The 20,910-nt window shown below is 37.7% G+C and overlaps 1 protein-coding gene and 1 non-coding gene across 9 annotated transcripts in view; one reads left to right on the top strand and one right to left on the bottom strand.

Annotated features, from left to right (window-relative positions):
* The window catches only part of CCDC158 (coiled-coil domain containing 158), a 108,842-nt gene that overhangs the window by 8,131 nt on the left and 79,801 nt on the right, over positions 1-20,910 (top strand). For 5 of the 8 annotated variants that reach the window (XR_008678990.2, XM_019024965.4, XM_019024964.4 and 2 more), the window contains exons 2-4: positions 1,596-1,638; positions 10,462-10,604; positions 17,245-17,462. Coding sequence is in view for 7 of the 8 variants with exons in the window: in XM_019024965.4 (XP_018880510.3) it covers positions 10,535-10,604; positions 17,245-17,462 (288 nt within the window). In the remaining variant the exon portion in view is untranslated. The remainder of the gene's footprint in view (positions 1-1,595; positions 1,639-10,461; positions 10,605-17,244; positions 17,463-20,910) is intronic. The other 3 variants (XM_063705325.1, XM_063705324.1, XM_055384539.2) reach the window with 1 other exon arrangement.
* On the bottom strand, positions 11,597-11,667 carry LOC115934464 (small nucleolar RNA SNORD50). The gene has a single exon (XR_004070257.2). It is a non-coding gene; the product is annotated as a small nucleolar RNA SNORD50 (small nucleolar RNA).

The raw sequence follows: 20,910 nt of genomic DNA, 5'->3' as shown, positions 1-20,910 counted from the left end.
GATTTTTCTAGTCCAACACTCTATCCAAGAAAGAATACCAGTGGCAGTTGCCATTTCAACAAGTGCTCACCCATTCTTATCTTCAACACCTCTCAAGGAAGCCCTCCACATATATATTCAGGGTGCTCTAGTCTTTAGAAAATCCATCTCCACCTTGAACTGAACTCTGTCTCTCTTTACTTCCATTCATTAGTCTGAATTCTGCACATAGAAGATATTCATTTTTTTCTTTTCCTTTTTTTTTTTTTTTTAGAGACAAGGTCTCACTCTGTTGCCCAAGCTGGAGTGCAGTGGTGTGATCATGGCTCACTGCAGCCTCAACCTCCTGGGCTGAGGTTATACTCCCACCTCGGCCTCCTGAGGAGCTGGGACTACAGGTATGGACCACCATACCCAGCTAATTTTTAAAATTTTTTGTAGAGACAGGATCTCACTATATTGTCCAGGCTGGTCTCAAACTCCTGAGCTCAAGCAATTATCCCTCCTTGGCCTCCCAAAGTGCTGGGATTACAGGCTCATTCATTTTTTTAAATGTGGAAAAACTGCTTACATTCCACCAAGATATTCCAAAAATCTTGGTTGTTTATCATTTCGGTATACGTGCTTAAAATATATAGACCTGTTTTGACTCACCAGACAGAAGTTTCTCTACCCAATTACTTCTCTAACCAAGCACAAGTGATGTTGCCTGGTCAAGAGCATTTCCAAACAGTGAAGAGCAGTTAAAATGGTCAGAAGATATTTAGCTGGTCTATTTAAGTCAGTTTGGACTGTACCTGGAGAAAGGTCAGGTCTGAGAATATTGATATTAGGTCATATGTGCCTGTAGGTTTACTTGCTACATTATCTTGATAGTGCCAATGAGATCTGTGCCAGTAAAATTAAAATTGGGCCAATAGACAGCATATAATTAAACACACTTTGTTGTAAAAACATGATTTAGATAAGTGCTATAGGCTGTTTTTTTCTTTTCTTTGAGATGGAGTCTCGTTCTGTCACCCAGGCTGGAGTGTAGTGGCATGATCTTGGCTCACTGCAATATCTGCCTCCCATGTTCAAGCAATTCTCCTGCCTCAGCCTCCCAAGTAGCTGGGATTACAGGCACATGCCACCATGCCCAGCTAATTTTTATATTTTTAGTAGAGACGGGGTTTCCCCATGTTGGTCTCGAATTCCTGGCCTCAAGTGATGCGCCCACCTCAGCTTCCCAAAATACTGGGATAACAGTCATGAGCCACCATGCCCGGCCACTATAGGCTATTTTTTTAAAAATTTTTTGTAGAGGCAAGGTCTTACTATGTGGCCTAGGCTGATCTCAAACTCCTGGCCTCAAGCAGTCTTCCTACCTCAGCCTCCCAAAGTGTTGGGATTACAGGTATTAGCCACCATGCCTGGCCTGCTCTAGGCTATTAAAATGTACTTTCACATAAAAGGAAAAAATAACACTTCTTGTTGCCATTGTTATATGTGTGTTTTACATATTGTCAAGGTCTTAAGTGATGAACATGAATTTGTAAATTGAACTTTTGAAATAATAAATTTCAGTTAATGAAATATGTATAAATGAGCAGATTTTAAATATTTTGTTTTTTCAGATATTAATAGAATAAGTGAAAATAAGAATATCCAGAAGTTAAGGTAACTTTTGTTTTACTTCTAGTTATATTTAAGAATTGTGAACATATACAACTGATAACACTATTTTATCTGTATCTATATCTGATTTATTTTAGAAAACCTGAAGCCTTGAACTTGATGGATGCCTAGGCCAGAATATAAATATATCGTAGGCCTACAATATAAAAGCTGCAAGAGCTTTATCTTTGTGGTTTTTAGACTATGTTCGGTGGAGCCCTCTGTGTTCCATAGAGGTGTCTCTGGGGCAGAGAGGAGGGTGTGTGGCGCTTAGAAGATTTAAAGAAACATTTCCACTGCTTAAGAAGGGTTTGAAAAACACAACTGTAATTTCATTTAGTAAGGATGGAAATTGAGACTCAGAGATATGAAAAGGTCTGCCCATGCTCTCACAGTTAACCGATGACAGAATTAAGTTTCCTGATTCCAAGTTCTGTGCATCTTCCATATTGCCTCCCTGCTAGATGGTATTATGTATGGGTGAAATGTGATCGTAAGTAGCTTAATTCCGTATTACATTATAATAGTCCCTGTGTTTAGTCAATGCAGATTAAACCCACTTTCTTTTGTTAGTGGGCCTATATGAAACTTAATATTGCTCTTTATTATGGGAAAATGAGTTAGTTTACATACACTGCTTAAGTTATAAAGATAGTATTGGGATTTTGGGGTGCTTTTTTTGGTTTTTGTTTTTTTGAGATGGAGTCTTGCTCTGTCACCCAGGCTGGAGTGCAGTGGTGATCATGGCTCATTACAGCCTTGAACTCTTGGGCTCAAGGGATCCTCCCACCTCACCCTTCCACGTAGCTGGGACTACAGGCAAGTACCACCATGCCCGGCTAATTTTTTCATTTTTTGTAAAGACAGAGTCTCACTCTGTTGACCAGGCTGGTCTCTAACTCCTGGGCTCAAGTGATCTGCCCACCTTGGCTTCCCAAAGTGTTGAGATTACAGGCGTGAGCCACTGTGCCCTGCCAGATAGTATTGTTATTCATGTTATTGCTATCCAATTATCTGGTACCTTGTATGTGTTGAGGCAGTTACTACGTAGGAAGGCTGCAGTTACTATGTAGGAAGACCTGCACGTGAGTTATCTCAGTTAACTCTTATTCTTTTGAGGTATACACTCTTTTACCTTTTAAGCTGTATACTTTTTATCTCCCTCGTATAGTCATACAGAGGTTAAATATTGTTCTTAAGGTGGCACAGCTAGTAGATCACAGAGCTAGGATTACAACATCCAGAGACTTGAAAGAGTGTGATTGAGAAAACAGACACTGAGAGCATGTGAAGTTAATAAGCAGCTAACAGCAATTCAGGTAGTACAGTACTGTTCAACATGAATGGTTCTCCTTATTGTGTTTCTGAGATTGTACCAGCCCAGTATGTTTATTTGAATCAGTCCCGAGGTACCTCAGAATTTCCCAAGGAAAACATACCTGCAGACTGGTTCTAGAAGAATACAGATCAGTTCTGTAAGATCCCCAGTCTCAGGTTTCTGTGGAAGGTAGGGTGGTTCATCAACCTAGGAGCTTGAGTCAGTTGAAGAATCCAGGAATCTAAATAAAACGTACATCATAAGTCATCTGTACGCAATCAAAATAGAACTTGGGCCAGGCGTGGTGGCTCACGCCTGTAATCCCAGCACTTTGGGAGGCTGAGGTGGGTGGATCACTTGAGGCCAGGAGTTCAAGACCAGCCTGGCCAACATGGTGAAACCCCATCTCTACTAAAAATACAAAAATTAGTTGGGCATGGTGCCACACCACACGCCTGTAATCCCAGCTACTCAGGAGGCTGAGGTGGGAGAATTGCTTGAACATGGGAGGTGGAGGTTGCAGTGAGCCGACATCGTGCCACTGCACTCCAGCCTGGGTGACAGAGCAAGACTCTGTCTCAAAAAGAAAAAAAAAAAGGGATTCTAAATCAGTTATTCATTCTATGATAGTCACAGGAGAGGTCCACCTTAAATAGTAGCCATACAAAAAGAAATCAAGGTGAGGATTATTCACACTAGGAAAAGTATAAGTGCACATCCACCAGGGCCTTTCGAATTCAAGGAGCAGGAGTCAGAACCCAGGAGGTACTTTTAAACGCTTTATCTTAGCTATATAACAAAGTCTAAGGCTTTAGGGAATTTTCCTCCAAAAGTCCCCTCTTTGTGGTCTGTGGTTTCTTAGACCTTTTTTTTTTGGCAACATTCCAATCAAATAACTAGAGTAGAATAGTTACATAGATATTACTTTTTATTTTTATTTATTTATTTTTTGAGACAGAGTCTCGCTCTGTCACCCAGGCTGGAGTGCAGTGGCGTGATCTCTGCTCACTGCAAGCTCCACCTCCCAGGTTCACGCCATTCTCCTGCCTCAGCCTCCCGAATAGCTGGGAATACAGGCGCCCGCCACCACACCTGGCTAATTTTTTGTATTTTTAGTAGAGACGAGGTTTCACCATGTTAGCCAGGATGGTCTCTATCTCCTGACCGCATGATCCACCCGCCTCGGCCTCCCACAGTGCTGGGATTACAGGTGTAAGCCACTGCTCCCGGCCTAGATACTACTTTTTAGAAATGTAAGGCTCCTTTTAATGTGAACCTGTTCATAATTTTAAATCAGGCAGAACTGTTCATAATAGACCTTCAGCATATCAGAAGAGGCCAGGATCTCACCTCTGTATTTTACTCAGAGATTTAACATAAACACATGTAAGTTCATCTTATGATCCCCAATTCAACCAAGTGCAGACTTTTTTTTTTAACAATTTTATGATTTATTGAAGCAAAAAACCTTGCTTTTTCTAGAAATCTTTAATCATTTCATAAGCTTTATGCCTGAAAATAGGAAAAATATTTCAATTCCTATAGTGTCACGAAAGTAGAGAAACACTGATGACTTGACCAAATTCAGGATATATGGTCAGTCTAAAATAGTGAAAATGAATTACAAATATTATTTAAATGCAGATTTTCATTACTCTAAAATACGCACACAAAATAACTACCAGCATTGGCAACAGAGATACTAAGCATCCTCTTTACAAATAAACAGTTGTTTTAAAATTCTTGTTTAAACCCCATCAGAAAGTGGGCAAAGGATATGAACAGACACTTCTCAAAAGAAGACATTTATGCAGCCAAAAGACACATGAAAAAATGCTCATCATCACTGGCCATCAGAAATGCAAATCAAAACCACAATGAGATACCATCTCACACCAGTTAGAATGGCGATCATTAAAAAGTCAGGAAACAACAGGTGCTGGAGAGGATGTGGAGAAATAGGAACACTTTTACACTGTTGGTGGGACTGTAAACTAGTTCAGCCATTGTGGAAGACAGTGTGGCAATTCCTCAGAGATCTAGATCTAGAAACACCATTTGACCCAGCCATCCCATTACTGGGTATATACCCAAAGGATTATAAATCATGTGGCTATAAAGACACGTGCACACGTGTTTTTATTGCGGCGCTATTCACAATAGCAAAGACTTGGAACCAACCCAAATGTCCAACAATGATAGACTGGATTAAGAAAATGTGGCACATGTACACCATAGAATACTGTGCAGCCATAAAAAATGATGAGTTCATGTACTTTGTAGGGACATGGATGAAGTTGGAAACCATTATTCTCAGCAAACTATCACAAGGACAAAAAACCAAACACCGCATGTTCTCACTCATAGGTGGGGATTGAACAATGAGAACACATGGACACAGGAAGGGGAACATCACACACTGGGGCCTGTTTTGGGGTGGGGGAAGCGGGGAGGGATAGCATTAGGAGATATACCTAATGTAAATGACAAGTTAATGGGTGCAGTTCACCAACATAGCACATGTGTACATATGTAACAAACCTGTATGTTGTGCACATGTACGCTAGAACTTAAAGTATAATAAAAAAAAATATATATATATATATGTATATAAAGAAGTGAAACTCCTGACTACTCTGGGCACACTCCTTATGGGGTAGCCCTGCTGCACAAGGAGCAGTAAAAGATAATAATAAAAACATTTTTTAATTAAAAATTTAAAAAAACAAAAAACTCTTGTTTAAGTGAATAAACCTATGCTGTCTTCTGTAAACTACTAATTTTCTAAGAAAAAAATTCCCCTTTGAAGGACTGCTGCTTTCCAACAGCCTGTTATGAATAACACAAGCATTCATAATGAGTTATGATGAATAATGCAAGCATTCATCATCTTACGTCGAAGTAGACAAGTGTGGTTTCCACATCAGAATATTCTAAAGCCAAACCTTCCTCTTTCTTCTTTTCTCTACTCTCTAACTCCTAGTTTCAGTTCTGCTTACCTTGATCTTAGATTCTGTTTCCTGCTTAATACTAAAGTCTTTGATAGTGAATTACTATATGATTTGCCAGTATTTGGTTGTGGTTCTATACCTGTCCTACTCATTCCTTTATGCTTCTGATTGATCTCTAATTCATGATAACATTACTCAGCAATTTGAACTTTCTTAGTGTCATTCATTATCCTGAAGAATCCCAAAATGTATCATGTTAGTGTATCAGTAAAGTTATACGACAAACGTTCACAGTGAAACTGGTTTAAATGAGAAGGCATCCTTCTTGTACACAGCATAGAGTCGTTTTTTATAAGCCAATTTGAAAATCCTTTTCTTTCAATAGGCAAGGTTTTTTTTTCCTCAAGTAGCATCTCTTCTATTTAGAACATTTAAATTGCCTAGCAATCTTGACTAACATTCTATTTGTTATAATTCTTTATGGAATATCTCCCTACCTACTACTTACTTCCTAAAAAACGATAGCACGAAGCATATTAAGGTAGATACGTTCTATCGTTAATTGTAGTTTTGACAGGTGGCATCTCAGTAATCAAAAGGAAGAAAATGTGAGTGAAATAAAAATGAATTCCATTTAATAAAAACTGTTAAGCTCAGGGTTTTTTAAAATTTTTAAAGACTTTATGCTTACAATCATGAATTAATGTAAAAATGATAAGCGGCGTGTTACATGATCTTCCTCTTCCCATCACTTTAGTGGTCCTCACCCACATCTATTTTGTTTTGTTTTTTAGAGAATCAAGATTTTGATTCATGAATTTGACTAATTGTTTTTCTTTTTTCTATCTTAATTTCTGCTTTTGCATTTATTATTTCCTACTTGTGCTTTCTTTTAATTCGCCCATTTTTCTATGTTTTTGTGTTAGACGCTTAATTAATTTACTTTTATTATTTCATTTTTATTGATGTAGGTGTCCAGGGCTGGGAATTTTCATCTTTTTACTATTTTAATGTATGTCACAGATTGATATGTACTATTTTCATTATTATTTTTCAGAAATTATTTAATTTCAGCTTGTATTTCCCTTATCACACAAGAGTTGTTTAATAGAAGGCCTTTTAATTTCCAGGTAGAAAGACCTTTTTAATTTGGAGATTTTGATTTTAATTTTTAGCTTTATTATACTGTGACCAGAAGGTGTTGTTTGTAACATTTCTACTTTATGGAAACCTACTTTATGGAACCTACTGATTTGTGCCCTAGAATATGACTGATTTTTGTGAATGTTTCATGTGCCCTTGGAGAGGAAAGTATATTGCCTGTTATCAAAGTATAGTGTTTAATATATAGCCAAAAGGTCTACCTTAGTGATTAGTTCTTCTAAATCTTTTATATCTCTACTTATTTTTTGTCCACTTGGCCTATCTCATACTAATTGTCTGTTAAAGCCTCCCATTATTACTGCATTTGCAGTTCTTACCGTATCTTCTGTGGATTTATGCTTTATCCAAGTGATTGCTGTGTTATATGGTACGTATCTTTATTGTGCAATGTGGCTTTTAACTTCAAGTGCACTGCACTTTGTTTTAGTTAATGCTCTCTGGCTTGAAGACAACTTAGTCTGGTATTAGGATTTTAATCCGTGCTTTCTTGTTGTTTTCATTTGCCTGGCAAATTTTTGTTCATCCTTTTATTTTTAGTCTTTTTGAATCTCTGCGTGTGTTTTTAGGCATACTTTTTTTGTACATAGCAGAGTTGTTTTTTTTAAAGTCAATTTGAAAATCCTTTTCTTCCAATAGGCAAGTTAAGTCCTCTTACATTAATCAACATGACTGTTTGGTCTAAATTCTGTGGTATTTTTTTCACATCATTCTATTATCTTGTGGGTGTAATTACTGAATGTGTTATATTTGCTAGAGTTTCTTTATTCGGTGTTTCTTCTTTATGTTTCCATTTAAAATTCTTTGTCATTTAAGAAGGTTTGTATTTTTACTCTAATGGTTACTTTTGTACTTATGCTTTTTATAGTGCACTTTTAAACCTGCTTTTTCTTACTTGACCTTTTACTTTTTCTCAGTTTTAAGTGGTGTCCTTTGACTGCTGTCTATTCCATTTTAAGTCAATGGTCTTTTACTTTCCACTTTTCTCCCTCTTCCTTCCGTTTTTAGTTACATTTATTCTCCTTTGTCATGCACATAATATTTATATCACTATTCAGTGCCATTACCTCACCTTTGTTTTTCTCAACTCTATAATTGAGTATGTAAATATTCACCATCAGTCCCCTTGCAGTTTTCCCGGTCTTGTTTTTTAAATGTTTGTCTTTATCCTTTTTTTCCAAATTTACTTTTAAAAATTTAGAACCTACACAAAACCTTGAAGATCTTCACCAGTTGTAGACACTGCCACATTTTACAGTGGTCTTTTGGGTGAATGAGGCTCATCTTCTCTAGTAGAATCCTCAGCAGAGGCACACGGCACAGTGTCCCGGTACAGTCAAAACTGCTTTTTTGTGGCTTCAAACCTTTTGAGGGACATCTTGGCTGGCTGTAATATCCTTGGTTTGTCCTTTCTTTCCCTTCTTGAAAGTACTACTACACTCTTGCCTTACTGTGTGTATTGTTTTTTAATAACCTGGTGCCAGTCTAATCTTCTTGCCTTTGTAAATTATTTCATCTTTTTTGCCTGGACACACTGAGGATTTTTTCATTATCTTTAAAGTCTTAATATTGTATTACTAGTGTATGTCTCAGAGTTTATCATTCTTGATCACTTTTCCCTGATATGGAAAATGTGTAGATTCAGGTCTTTATTTCTAGAAAATTTTCTTGGATTATAGTTTTAAATAATAGTTCTGTTTCATGTTTTTCCTTTAGGAAACCCAGTTATATTATATTCAACCTCATTTACCTGTCTTCAATTTCAGTCCTCTCTCACTCTTTTTTTTTGTCTTCTTTTCTTCCTTTTTGTGGAGAATGGGGTCTTGCCCTGTTGCCCAGGCAGGTCTTGAACTCCGGGGTTCAAGCTATCCTCCTGCTTCTGCATCTCTAAGTGCTGGGATTACAGGCGTGAGCCACCACACCCAGCTCTCCCCCTTTTTACTTCTTTATTTTATTTTTTGTTCTCATGGTGGCTTTCCTGATTTTCTTCAGTGCCTTTATTAAATTTTTATTACAACCTGTCATTGCTTGTGTACTTTGTGATTCAGTCTTTATTTCTGATATAGTTTTGTTTTTTATTTCTCTGTCTTTCCTAACTTTAATCAACTCTCATTTCATCTCTTCCTGTTTGTTTGTTTGCTTGCTTGTTTTGTTTCTTGTCCATTTTTATTCTTTGGCTTTACATTTCTAATTCAGGGGTGATTTTTCATACCCTAAATTCTTGTTTGAGCCTACTGGGTTCAGTTTGGAGTATTATGTTTCAGTTTTCTTTGGCTTCATGTTTGTTGTTTGTGGGAGAGACTTTTCATCAGCAGAAAAGATTGTATTCATGTTTTCTGACATTTTGCAGTAGATATAGTCTGCTTTTATCTATTCCTATTCATTTTGTGGACAAGGTTCCTACTTTGAGACTGCCTTCTGCCATGCAGTTTCTTTATGGGTAGTGGTGTTGGGTGGGAAGGATGGAAGAAGGGTGGTATATCTAGCTTGTGTTTTGCTTCTGCTGGTTCCTTGGTGTTCCTCTCTCATTTCCTTCTTTCCCTTGACTGCCATGTCCCTAGGGGAGACCATTTTTTCTCTCTGTATCTCATTCATCCCAAGAAACCCTGCTTCTCTGAGGCCGCTACTTCTTCAAACCCTTACCCCATTGTCAGGGCTGTGGACTATCAAGTTCCAACCTGTGCTTAATATTTTGGCCTTTACTTTTTCACCTCTGGGGATGAATTTATCTGTACTTTTTCTGTCTTCTGCTTACCTCTTCCCTCCCATTTTCTGTACCCCTAGGCTTGTAGTGTTGGTAGGTGGGCTGCGGGAATTGTTTTGGAAAAAGATTTCCCTGTACTTGCAGATTATTTGAAGGTTGTGGTACTCTCTGTCTTCCAGTGATGCTAGGGGTGTGGAGTGCCTGGTTGATTTTATGGTTATTTGGGAAGATGTGAGGAAGATTTGAAATCAGACCACCACCATTGTTCTCCACATTTAGAATTCTCCTCTTAGCTTAAATGAAAATTGTGAGCACTATTTGACATCAGAGAAGTTCTTCAACTTTTATTAGTGACTTCCATTTTGATGATTTGTGGTTTTTGCTAAGGAGATATTTTCTTCCATTATTTGATGGTGTAACCTTATGAGAAACCTCTACAATAATTAGTTTCTTATTTTCAGGTTGTCTTTAATAATGTACTTGGCTATTAAAATCAATAATTTTCACCATAAGATTGTATTCACTTATTAATTTTATGTAATATAATGTATTTCTGTATAAATAATTATTTTTCTGGAGAAGAAATTATTACTAAATTTCATGTTAAAAAGTCAGTTCCTGTTCTTCTATCTTCTATGAACTTTTTTCACATAGTACCTTGTTAATAAAGATTGAATCTCTGTCTTTCATAGACAGGAACCAAAAGAACCAAAGAGGGAACCATTCATACTTCAAGATCTCTAAGAAGAAGTAGCAATATTTAATATGGAATCAAAAGCTTGTGAATCAAATAATGAAGATCTTTTATCAAGTAGTGGTGTCACATCTAATGGAGGTATGTGCTGTTTATAAAACAAAATGGGGAAAAAATAGAATTAACCATGATATTCATTCAAGCTGCTGTTTCTAGTATGTTTTGTTTTTAACCATGTGGGTTACAGACCATGATCATGAATGTCTACCATATTGTTTATAATTCTACTTTTTGAAGAAGAGATTCCTTTGTCTTTTAAGGAATTTTTTGTTTTAAAAATGTTTCTACATTGAGGTACTTCAGCCTCAACATGCCCCATGCCTCCCTAATGCCTTCTCTTCCTCCTGTGTCTTCCTAGTCTGCCTTCCTTGGTCTGCCCTAAGTCAGAATTTTGTATCATTTCATTTCTTTTTCCTCACCTGCTGCTACATCCAGTCAGGTACTGAGGCCCTGCTGATTTTACCTTTGAAATGTCTCTTGAATCCATTTTTTCCCTCTCCATTTCCATTACTGGTGTTCTGGTTCAGGCCCCCATCACCTCTGATCCAAATTATTTCAATCAAAGGTGATTCCTATGTCAGGAAAACAGACACAGATGGAATAAATAGTTGGAATTTAATACAAGGAATGGTTACATAGGTGTTGAAAGAGCTGCAAAGCCTAAAGGGATGAAACAACACAGAAATTACCAACTGCAAGAAGCTGCTACCAACCATGCCTTTGGCTAGAAGGACAATGAGAAAAGCAGCTGTTGCAAGGGCATGGAAGCTAGAGGTAGAACCACAGAGAGGGCTGCCTGGAAGGAGCTGAAGCCACCACCAACTACCAGATCCTCATCTGAGACAGTGAGAGGACCATGACCTTGGCTTCCCCTCTTCTGCTGCCTCCAGCTCTTCTGCGAGCTCTTCCCATTGCAAACCTATGTGGAAGAGAACTAGAAAGGGAACCTACAACACTCAACAGAGAAGGGGAAGGACAGAGAATGCATTCAAGGGCAATCAGGCAAATGACCTGCACTTTCCCTTCCTTGCCCCTCTCTCCTCATTCTTTTTTTCTTTTCAATTTAATAGTCTATCTCAGAAGCCAGATTCATATAAGTTTTTTCTAGTATAAATTCAGGTTCAGAATAGGATAATCACAGATGTAACTCATTCTTTTAGTGCATGCAGAGGTTATTCTCAGTTACTGATCTGTTGTTTTACTGGTCTGCTTAAAAACGTTTCTTTCAGCACCATTATTGTATAAACATTTCTGCTTCTCATTTTGCTCATACATCCTAAAATGCCATTGTCATCTCCACCTTACCACACCCATCTCCCCTGCCCACCTCCACTTGCTCACTTCCTACATAGCCACATCCTCATACTCATTATTGGCACTGGCACTTAGATCACGGGTTGTCCCTCCCTGCTTAGGTGCATCGTCATCCTGTAATACTGTCCTCATAGATGACCCATCTGAGATCTTAGACTTACAGCTTTTTGACCTCTTAAATTCTTATTATTTTAACCTTTACTCTAGTTACCCACTCCCTTATTTTGGATCTTATTACCAAGAACTGATAGACTTCTGAAATTCAACCTCCTGTCTTTTATTTTTTTAACATAAACACAAGATTTTATTGTCTTCATAATAAAACAAAAGATGACACTGATAACTGGATTGCTTGGCCGTTTCTCTTCATATCTCAAGCCAGTTCAAGAGGCTTGCATCTCTTAGTTGCCAGCGTTCTCTTAGATCTGCAGCTGGGTTCGTGCACTCAAGGCCTCAGCACAATCTTGATCGTTTTAGTCTTTTTCCAGAAAATTGACTTAGTCTGCCTACCATAGCCACTCTGCTTCCTGTCATCATGCTGCTTTCTCTGGGCATACAGAGAATCCTTGCCCTTCTTGTACTGTGTCACTTTGTGGAGTTGGTGCTTGCCACACTTTTTATAGAAAGTCTGATGGGTTTTTGGGAACATTCACCATGCTTGTGGGAGTGCTACTGGCGAAGAAGTTTGTTTTTCTTTTAACCTCCTATCTTTCAACCATCTCACTCCTTTATTCCTAGAGTACACCTATTTTCTGCACATGTAGTGTACCCATATCAAAAATCACTTTTTGAGATTTTAAACACTTAAATGGCTTAGATCCACACCTTGAGACTCTGATTCAGTAGGTCTAGAGTGGAGCTCAGGCACCGCTGGGTTTTTTTTAAAGCTCCCCAGGTGATCCTGATTTATAACAAAGGTTGGGAACAACTGCTTTAGGTTCTGCCATTTTCTCCAAAATTTTCAACCTCTTTCTATCTTCACTTTCTTTTGTATCATTCCTTATTTCAGCCAGTCACTTGCCAGTATTCTCAACTTCCTTTCCCCTTTATTATTCTCTTGCACTCTTACAGGAAAAACCAAATCCTTATCAGGCTGACGGCCTTCCCTATTATTCAATGGGCTGCTGCAAGATTTTGAATTTGCTAGGGAAAATACACAAATGTGGATTTTCCACTTCAAAGTCAGTCTCTTATCTCAATTGGATGCTGCTAAGAAATCTTTCTCATGATCTTAGCCAGATATCTTTCCAGTTTTCCATAATACTTATTTCAAAATCACACCATTCTTTTTTTGCGGGGGTGGTGGGTGGGTAGTGCAGAGGAAGGAGTATGAGGTTTTTTTTTTACTATTATACTTTAAGTTCTAGGGTACATGTCCCCGTGCAGGTTTGTTACATATGTATACATGTGCCATGTTGGTGTGCTGCACCCATTAACTCGTCATTTACATTAGGTATATCTCCTAATGCTATCCCTCCCCCCTCCCCCCACCCCACAACAGGCCCCGGTATGTGATGTTCCCCACCCTGTGTCCAAGTGTTCTCGTTGTTCAATTCCCATCTACAAGTGAGAACACGCGGTGTTTGGTTTTCTGTCCTTGCGATAGTTCGCTCAGAATAATGGTTTCCAGCTTCATCCATGTCTCTACAAAAGACAGGAACTCATCCTTTTTTATGGCTGCATAGTATTCCATGGTGTATATGTGCCACATTTTCTTAATCCAGTCTATCATTGATGGATATTTGGGTTGGTTCCAAGTCTTTGCTATTGTGAATAGTGCCACAATAAACATACGAAAATCACACCATTCTTAACTCCCTTCCCCTGTCTTCTGTCTCACTCTCAGATAACATTATTTCCTAATTTCTAGAGAAAATAGAAGCCCTATGCTGGTCCTCTCTTTTCTCCTCATATCCTATGCTGAAGGCCCACTATTTTTCACAGTCCATGCCTCCTTCTCCCATAGCTCAATGGAAGAGTCAGCTTCTTAATTCACTACCCATGCATTTCTTCTCGCCCCCCACTGTCAACTCCTCTGCCCCTTCAGAGATCTGGCTCAGAAATCACGCTGCTCATTCATATCTTCAGCCTTTTTCTCTCCGTTTGCACCTTTCCATCAATAAAAACATGCCAAGTCTCTCCCAATTTGAAAACACTAACAAATACATATAACACACAAACCAAAATGACAAAAACCCTTTTCCCCAAACTATCCCTTCCTGATCTCTCCTTCATAGCTGTGCCTTCTGAAAGAAAAATCTGTATTCCCTAGCTATGTTTTCTCACCATCCATTCACTCTACAAGCTACTATCTTACAGCTTTTGCTCCCAGTATTCCAATGAAATCACTCTGGCCAATGTGGCCAGATTCCCCCTCTGCTAAGTCCAATGAACAGCTTTTTATTTATTTATTTTTTCATTTAATTTAGTTTAATTTTAAGTTCTGGGATGCATGTGCAGGATATGCAGGTGTGTTGCATAGGTAAATGTGTGCCATCGTGGTTTGCCGCACCTATCAGCCCATCACCTAGGTATTAAGCCCGTACGCATTAGCCATGTATCCTGATGCTCTCCCTCCTTCTGCACCCCAATAGGCCCCAGTGTGTGTTGTTCCCCTCCCAGCTTTTTATTTGAAATTTTCTGAAGTTGTAGAAAAATGGAAAGAACAATACAGTGAACATCTTATATACCCTCCAGCTGGATTCACCAGCTGTCCACATTTTGTCATATTTGCTTTATCTCTATACCTATAATATGTATCTTATTTTGCCAGACCATTTGAAAATTAGTTGAAAGCATCATGATTCTTGCTTTAAAACCTGAATGTGCATCTCCTAAGAATAAGGATGATTTTCTCAAATCACATTATTATATCTAAGATAAATACTGTCAATACAGTATCATCTAATGTGTTCATATTTAAATTTCTCCAGTTGTCCTCCCAAAAAGTCTTAGGTATTTTTACTAATCTAGGAGCAAATCAAAGATCATGAATTGTATTTGGTTGTTTGATCTCCTTATTCTCTTTAAATTTATAACCATTCGCTCTCTCTCTCTCTCTCTATGTTTCTCATGGCATTGGCTTTAAGAGTTCAGACCAGTTATTATAGAATGTATCATAGAATGTCCCCATTCTAGAATTTTAAAAATTGTTTCTCATGTTCAGATTTAGATTATACTCATTTGACAAGAGTTTTACATAAGTTATGTATACTTTTTTTTTTTTTTTTTGAGACAGAGTCTCGCTTTGTTGCCCAGGCTGGAGTGGATTGGCATGATCTCAGCTCACTGCCACCTCCGCTTTCCGGGTTCAAATGATTCTCATGCCTCAGTCTCCCAAGTAGCTGGATTACAGGCACACACCACCACACCTGGCTAATTTTTTGTATTTTCAGTAGAGATGGGATTTCATCGTGTTGCCCAGGCTGGTCTTGAACTCCTGAGCTCAGGCAGTCCACCTGCCTTGGCCTCCCAAAGTGCTAGGATTACAGCCATGAGCCACCACGCCCGGCCAAGTGATATATACTTTTACAGCCTACACCAGGGAACACATAATGCCACATCCCACTAATTGAAAGTTACATTTCCCCCTTTATAATTAATATGTAATCTATAGTGTATCTTTTGAAACCTTGTGAATATCCTGCTACTAAATAATCCTTCATCCAGTGGCTTTAGCATCAACTAAAGATCTGTGCCTAAATCAATTGTTACATTGATGATTTTCTAATTTTATCATAGTTATTAGCTGACATTCTTCAGGAATAAAACAGCTTTCCCTATTATCATTATAGAACCATCTTTTTTTTTTTAATTCAAAGTGCTGTGATGCATTCCTGTCACTACTGTTTTTGATTCTCAGTTGTATGAAATTTGACCAGCTCCTTAAACTGGCTCCTGTGTCTTTTTAAAGGCATGGCCCCAATTTTTTGCTTTCTGACACATCAAAACGTTTCAGGCTCACCTTGTATTTTGCCTGTTCCCTCAGACCTGGATTCAACTATTTTGCTAGGAAGCCCTTGTTCCTTTTAGGAGGGAATCATATTTAGAAATCAAGATCTGGCATGCATATTGCTACTGAGGTGCCATTGTGTCTAGGACCTTTCAGTGGCTAAAGCTTGGAAGTCGATTTTTAAAAATCACAAGTTAGAAGCACTGATAACTCAAATTCAAATCCAATACCATAGAGTTCTTCCTTATCATTCATATTTGTGTCTTTCCTACAGTGAAAACACTAATTTCCAAAGACTTCAGTACATTTATTCATTTTCTCTCTTCTACAATACACATGAACTAGTTTCAGAATTATAACAATACTACCAACATTAACAACTTACTAAGTAACTAAGGCTGGCTGTACAGTGTTCTAATGTTAGCACTGCGTTCTAATGTTATTTGAAGGAACAATCTTCTTTTCTCTGTGAGGTGGTTATCAGTTTCCTTATTTACTTAGGTTTACTTGTTTCTGTTAGTATTTAATTTATTTTCATTTTGTTTTTAATTTTATTTTTGAATACATCTAACATTTATATGGCTCAGAAATAAAAACTTTGTAAACTGTGTGCTCTAAATAGAGTCTTGCTCCCATCCCTATCTGCACCACTCTGTTTCCACCTATCCCTATACCCCATAGATAACTGCATTTATGAGTTTCTGTTTTATTCTTCCAGGTGGGTTTTTTTTCCAAAATTAAGCAAATGCTACAAACACACATAAACACATACACTCTTCCTTCCCCTTTCTTACAAAGAGGAGGGAAATTAACCTCTACCTCCTCAAGGTAAGAATATCGAAGAATTTTTGGACATATTTTAAAACCACCACCAGTTTGCCCCCATCACAAATTATTTACATTTCACTCACATGCAGATTACATTCACCTTCTCCCAAGAAGTTCCCCAACAGTCTCATCCTGCTACAGCATCAGCTTAAGGCCAAAATTGCTTTATCCCTTCACATGCGTATTTTCCCCTTGAGACCTTGAGCTTCTTCGGCGTTCAATAAGGGAATCAGTTAGCATAAAGTGTGCACAAAATTATTTTATGAAAAAGTTAATTAATGGGCCAGGCATGGTGGCTCATGCCTGTAATCCCAGCACTTTGGGAGGCCGAGGCGGGCAGCTCACCTGAGGTCAGGAGGTCAGGAGTACGAGACCAGACCATGGTTTCACCATGGCTAACATGGTGAAACCCCGTTTCTACTAAAAATACAAAAAATTAGCCGGGCATGGTGGCATACTCCTGTAATCCCAGCTACTCAGGAGGCTGAGGCAGGAGAATTGCTTGAACCCGGGAGGCAGAGGTTGCAGTGAGCAAGATTGCGCCATTGCACTCCAGCCTGGGCAATAAGAGTGAAACTCCTTCTCAAAAAAAACAAAAAGTTAATTAATGAATTCTTTAATATTTAGGTTCTTCAAGTTCGTTTTTTGTGTCATCTATTCATGGTACAATAATTGAAAACACATCTTCAGCTGGGACTTTGACACAGGTTCCTTTTTTCCCTAAATATGAAGTGGAACTTGATTCTCCTAGAAAAATCATCCCATCTCCTGGAAAGGAACACTTTGAACGTGTTTTGGAAGAATATTCACATCGAGTCAAAGATTTACAGAGAAGACTAAATGAAGTGAGTTGCCTTCTCTTCTAGCACCTGATGCTATTTGGGGGACAACAGTGAGACCCAGTATGTAGTTGTAAAGCCAGTTATACAACTTCCTGGAAGAAAAAACTAACAAATGGGTTTATTGGTTAAATTTGTTAATTTGACCTGTGCCTTCTATTTTCGGTATTAAAATTGGGCTAATGAAAAGTCTACATATTTATTTTTCTTTTTTAAATAATTATTCAAAACATCTTGGTTTCATGATATAAATTTTAATGAAACTTGAATAACTCAAAATTATAATAAGTAGCATTTGTCTGCATTTATAGTTAATAATTGGCATAGACCTGCTGTCCTGCTATCATGATACCTGATTTCTCTTTACAAAGCAATGGTAGAGGGTAGGTTTTTAGATATGTGTGTATACATTATAGCTAAATAGCATCTAGAAGTTATTTGCTAAAAATTTCAAGTGGACATTACGTAGAATCAAACTGGCTTTACAATTGCATATTTGGTCCCAGTAGTTAACAGTCTAAAAGTCAAACTCATTACTGCCACATACAAAGCTCTTCATGCTCTAACCTCTCCCTGGTACATTTTAGCCTCGTATGCTACCCATTCTCCATTGGTACCTCTATTCTGGTAGTATCAGGCCACTTGCTCTTCCCTAGATATACTGCGCTATTCCAAACCTGCATGCCTTTGCCCAGGCCATTTTCTCTTCTCTACCTTGTCTGCCTGGCAAACTCTTATTATGCACCAAGACTCAGCCCATGCATTTTCTTCTCTGAAGCCTTTCCTCTAGATGACATTAGGTGTGCTCTCCTCTGTACAGTTACTGCCATTTGTGCACATTTATTGCAGTATTTAGTACATCTAATTTTACTCATTACCACATTGTTCTACCTCATCAGATTGTGTGAGCACTTTTAGGAAAAAAAAATCTACAATTTTATTAAGTGTTGAAAATTATGTACCCCAGTATGCACAGGGATACAAAAATGAATAAGGTAGGACTTACAAGGAATTCATAGTCTGGGAGGGGAGCTTGTCATATAAACAGTGGCATTACCTATGATAAATACACTAATGAAGTTGTATATATAGACAAACGAAGCACAGAGGCACTAATGAGGAGAAGAAACAGTGTCTTAATTTGTTTTCTATGTTTATCCCCTAACAGAGTATATGACACTTAATTGGCCTTCAATAAATAAGTGTTAAATCAGTAAATTTCCCTTCTTGTGTAGGTTTTTGTTTTTACTGGGGTTCCTAATTGCCTTTTTCATTACACTATTTGCCTTTACATATCCTTATTAGAAAAAAACATATCATATAGATTTTCTATATCCTCCTTTGACCCAGGACACTCCAAGTGTCTTCTGACCTTTTGCCCAGTCTAGATTAGTTTCTCTTAGGTATCTTGTATAACTCTTTTCCAAAGACTCCTGCCACTACTTTCCAGGTTGGATCCATGGTTTCCAGGAATCACTGTTTTCTATCTTCTTTCTTTTTTTTAATTAAACAAAAAGGTATATATGTTTATGGAGTACATGAGCTATTTTGGTACAGGCATGCAATGTGTAAAAAAATCACATAATGAAAAATTGGGTGTCCATCCTCTCAAGCATTTATACTTCATGTTACAAACAATCCAATTATATTCTTTCAGTTATTTGAAAATGTACAATTAAATTATTATTGACTATAGTCACCCTGTTGTGCTATCAAATACTAGGTCTTATTCGTTGTATTTTTTTTTGTACCCATTAACCATCCCCACTTCTCCTTCACTCCCCCACTACCCTACCCACCCTCTGGTAACCATCCCTCTACTGTCTATCTCCATAAGTTCAATTGTTTTGATTTTTAGATCCCACAAATAAGCAAGAACATGTGATGTCTGCCTTTCTGTGCCTGGCTTATTTCACTTAACATAATGACCTCCAGTTCCATCCATGTTGTTGCAAATGACAGTATGTCATTCTTTATTATGGCAAACAGTACTCCACTGTTTATAAGTACCACATTTTCTATATCCATTCATCTGTGGATGGATACTTAGGTTGCTTCCAAATCTTGGCTATTGTGAACAGTCTGCAACAAACATGGGAGTGCAGATACCTCTTTGGTATATTGATTTCCTTTTTGGGGAGTATATACCCAACAGTGGGATTGCTGGATCATACGGTAGCTCTATTTTTAGTTTTTTGAGGGACCTCCAAACTGTTCTTTATAGTGGTTGTACTAATTCACATTCCCACCAATAGTGTACAAGGGTTCCTTTTTCTCCATATCCTTGCCAGCATTTGTTATTGCCTAACTTTTGGATAAAAACCATTTTAACTGGGGTGAGTTGATATCTCATTGTAGTTCAGATTTGCATTTCTCTAATGATCAGTGATCTTGAGCACTTTCTCATATGCCTATATGCCATTTGTATTTCTTCTTTTGAGAAATGTCTATTCAAATCATTTGCCTATTTTTAATCAAATTACTAGATTTTTTCCTATAGAGTTGTTTGAGCTCCTTATATATTCTGGTTATTAATCCCTTGTCAAATGAGTAGTTTGCAAGTATTTCTTCCCATTCTGTGGGTTTTCTCTTCACTTTGTTGATTGTTTTCTTTGTTGTGTAGAAGCTTTCTAACTTGTGATCCCATTTGTCCATTTTTGCATTGGTTGCTTGTGCATGTAGGGTATTACTCAAGAAATTTTTGCCCAGACCAGTGCCTGAGAAGTTTACCCCAATGTTTTCTCATAGAGTTTCATAGTTTGAGGTCTTAGATATAAGTCTTTAACCCATTTTGATTTAATTTTTAAATATGGTGAGAGATAGGGATCTAGTTTCATTCCTCTGCATATGGATATCCAGTTTTCCCAGTACCATTTATTGAAAAGACTGTCTTTTCCCTAATATATGTTCTTGGCACCTTTGTTGAAAATGAATTCACTGTATGTGAGTGGATTCATTTCTGGGTTCTCTATTCTATTCTATTGTTCTATGTGTTTGTTTTTATGCCAGTACCATGCTGTTCTGGTTACTGTAGCTCTGTAGTATAATTTGAAGTCAGGTAATGTGATTCCCCCAGTTTTATTCTTTTTGTTCAGGATAGCTTTGGCCATTCTGTGTCTTTTGTGATTCCATATGAATTTTAAGATTGTTTTTTCTATTTCTGTGAAGAATGTCATTAGTATTTTTATAGGGATTGCATTGAATCTGTAGATTGCTTTGGATTGTGTGGACATTTTAACAATATTGATTTTTCTAATCAATGAACATGGGATATCTTTCTGATTTTTAGTGTCCTCTTCCATTTCTTTCATCAGCGTTTTATAGTTTTCATTGTTGAGGTCTTTCACTTCTTTGGTTAATTCCTATTTATTTCATTTTATTTGTGGAACTTGTAATGGGATTACTTTTTTGATTTCTTTTTCAGATTGCTCACTGTTGGCATATAGAAATGCCA

The sequence above is a fragment of the Gorilla gorilla genome, chromosome 3 (assembly GCF_029281585.2).
Source record: "Gorilla gorilla gorilla isolate KB3781 chromosome 3, NHGRI_mGorGor1-v2.1_pri, whole genome shotgun sequence".
Taxonomy (NCBI): domain Eukaryota; kingdom Metazoa; phylum Chordata; class Mammalia; order Primates; family Hominidae; genus Gorilla; species Gorilla gorilla.
This window is presented reverse-complemented; position numbering and strand designations above follow the sequence as displayed.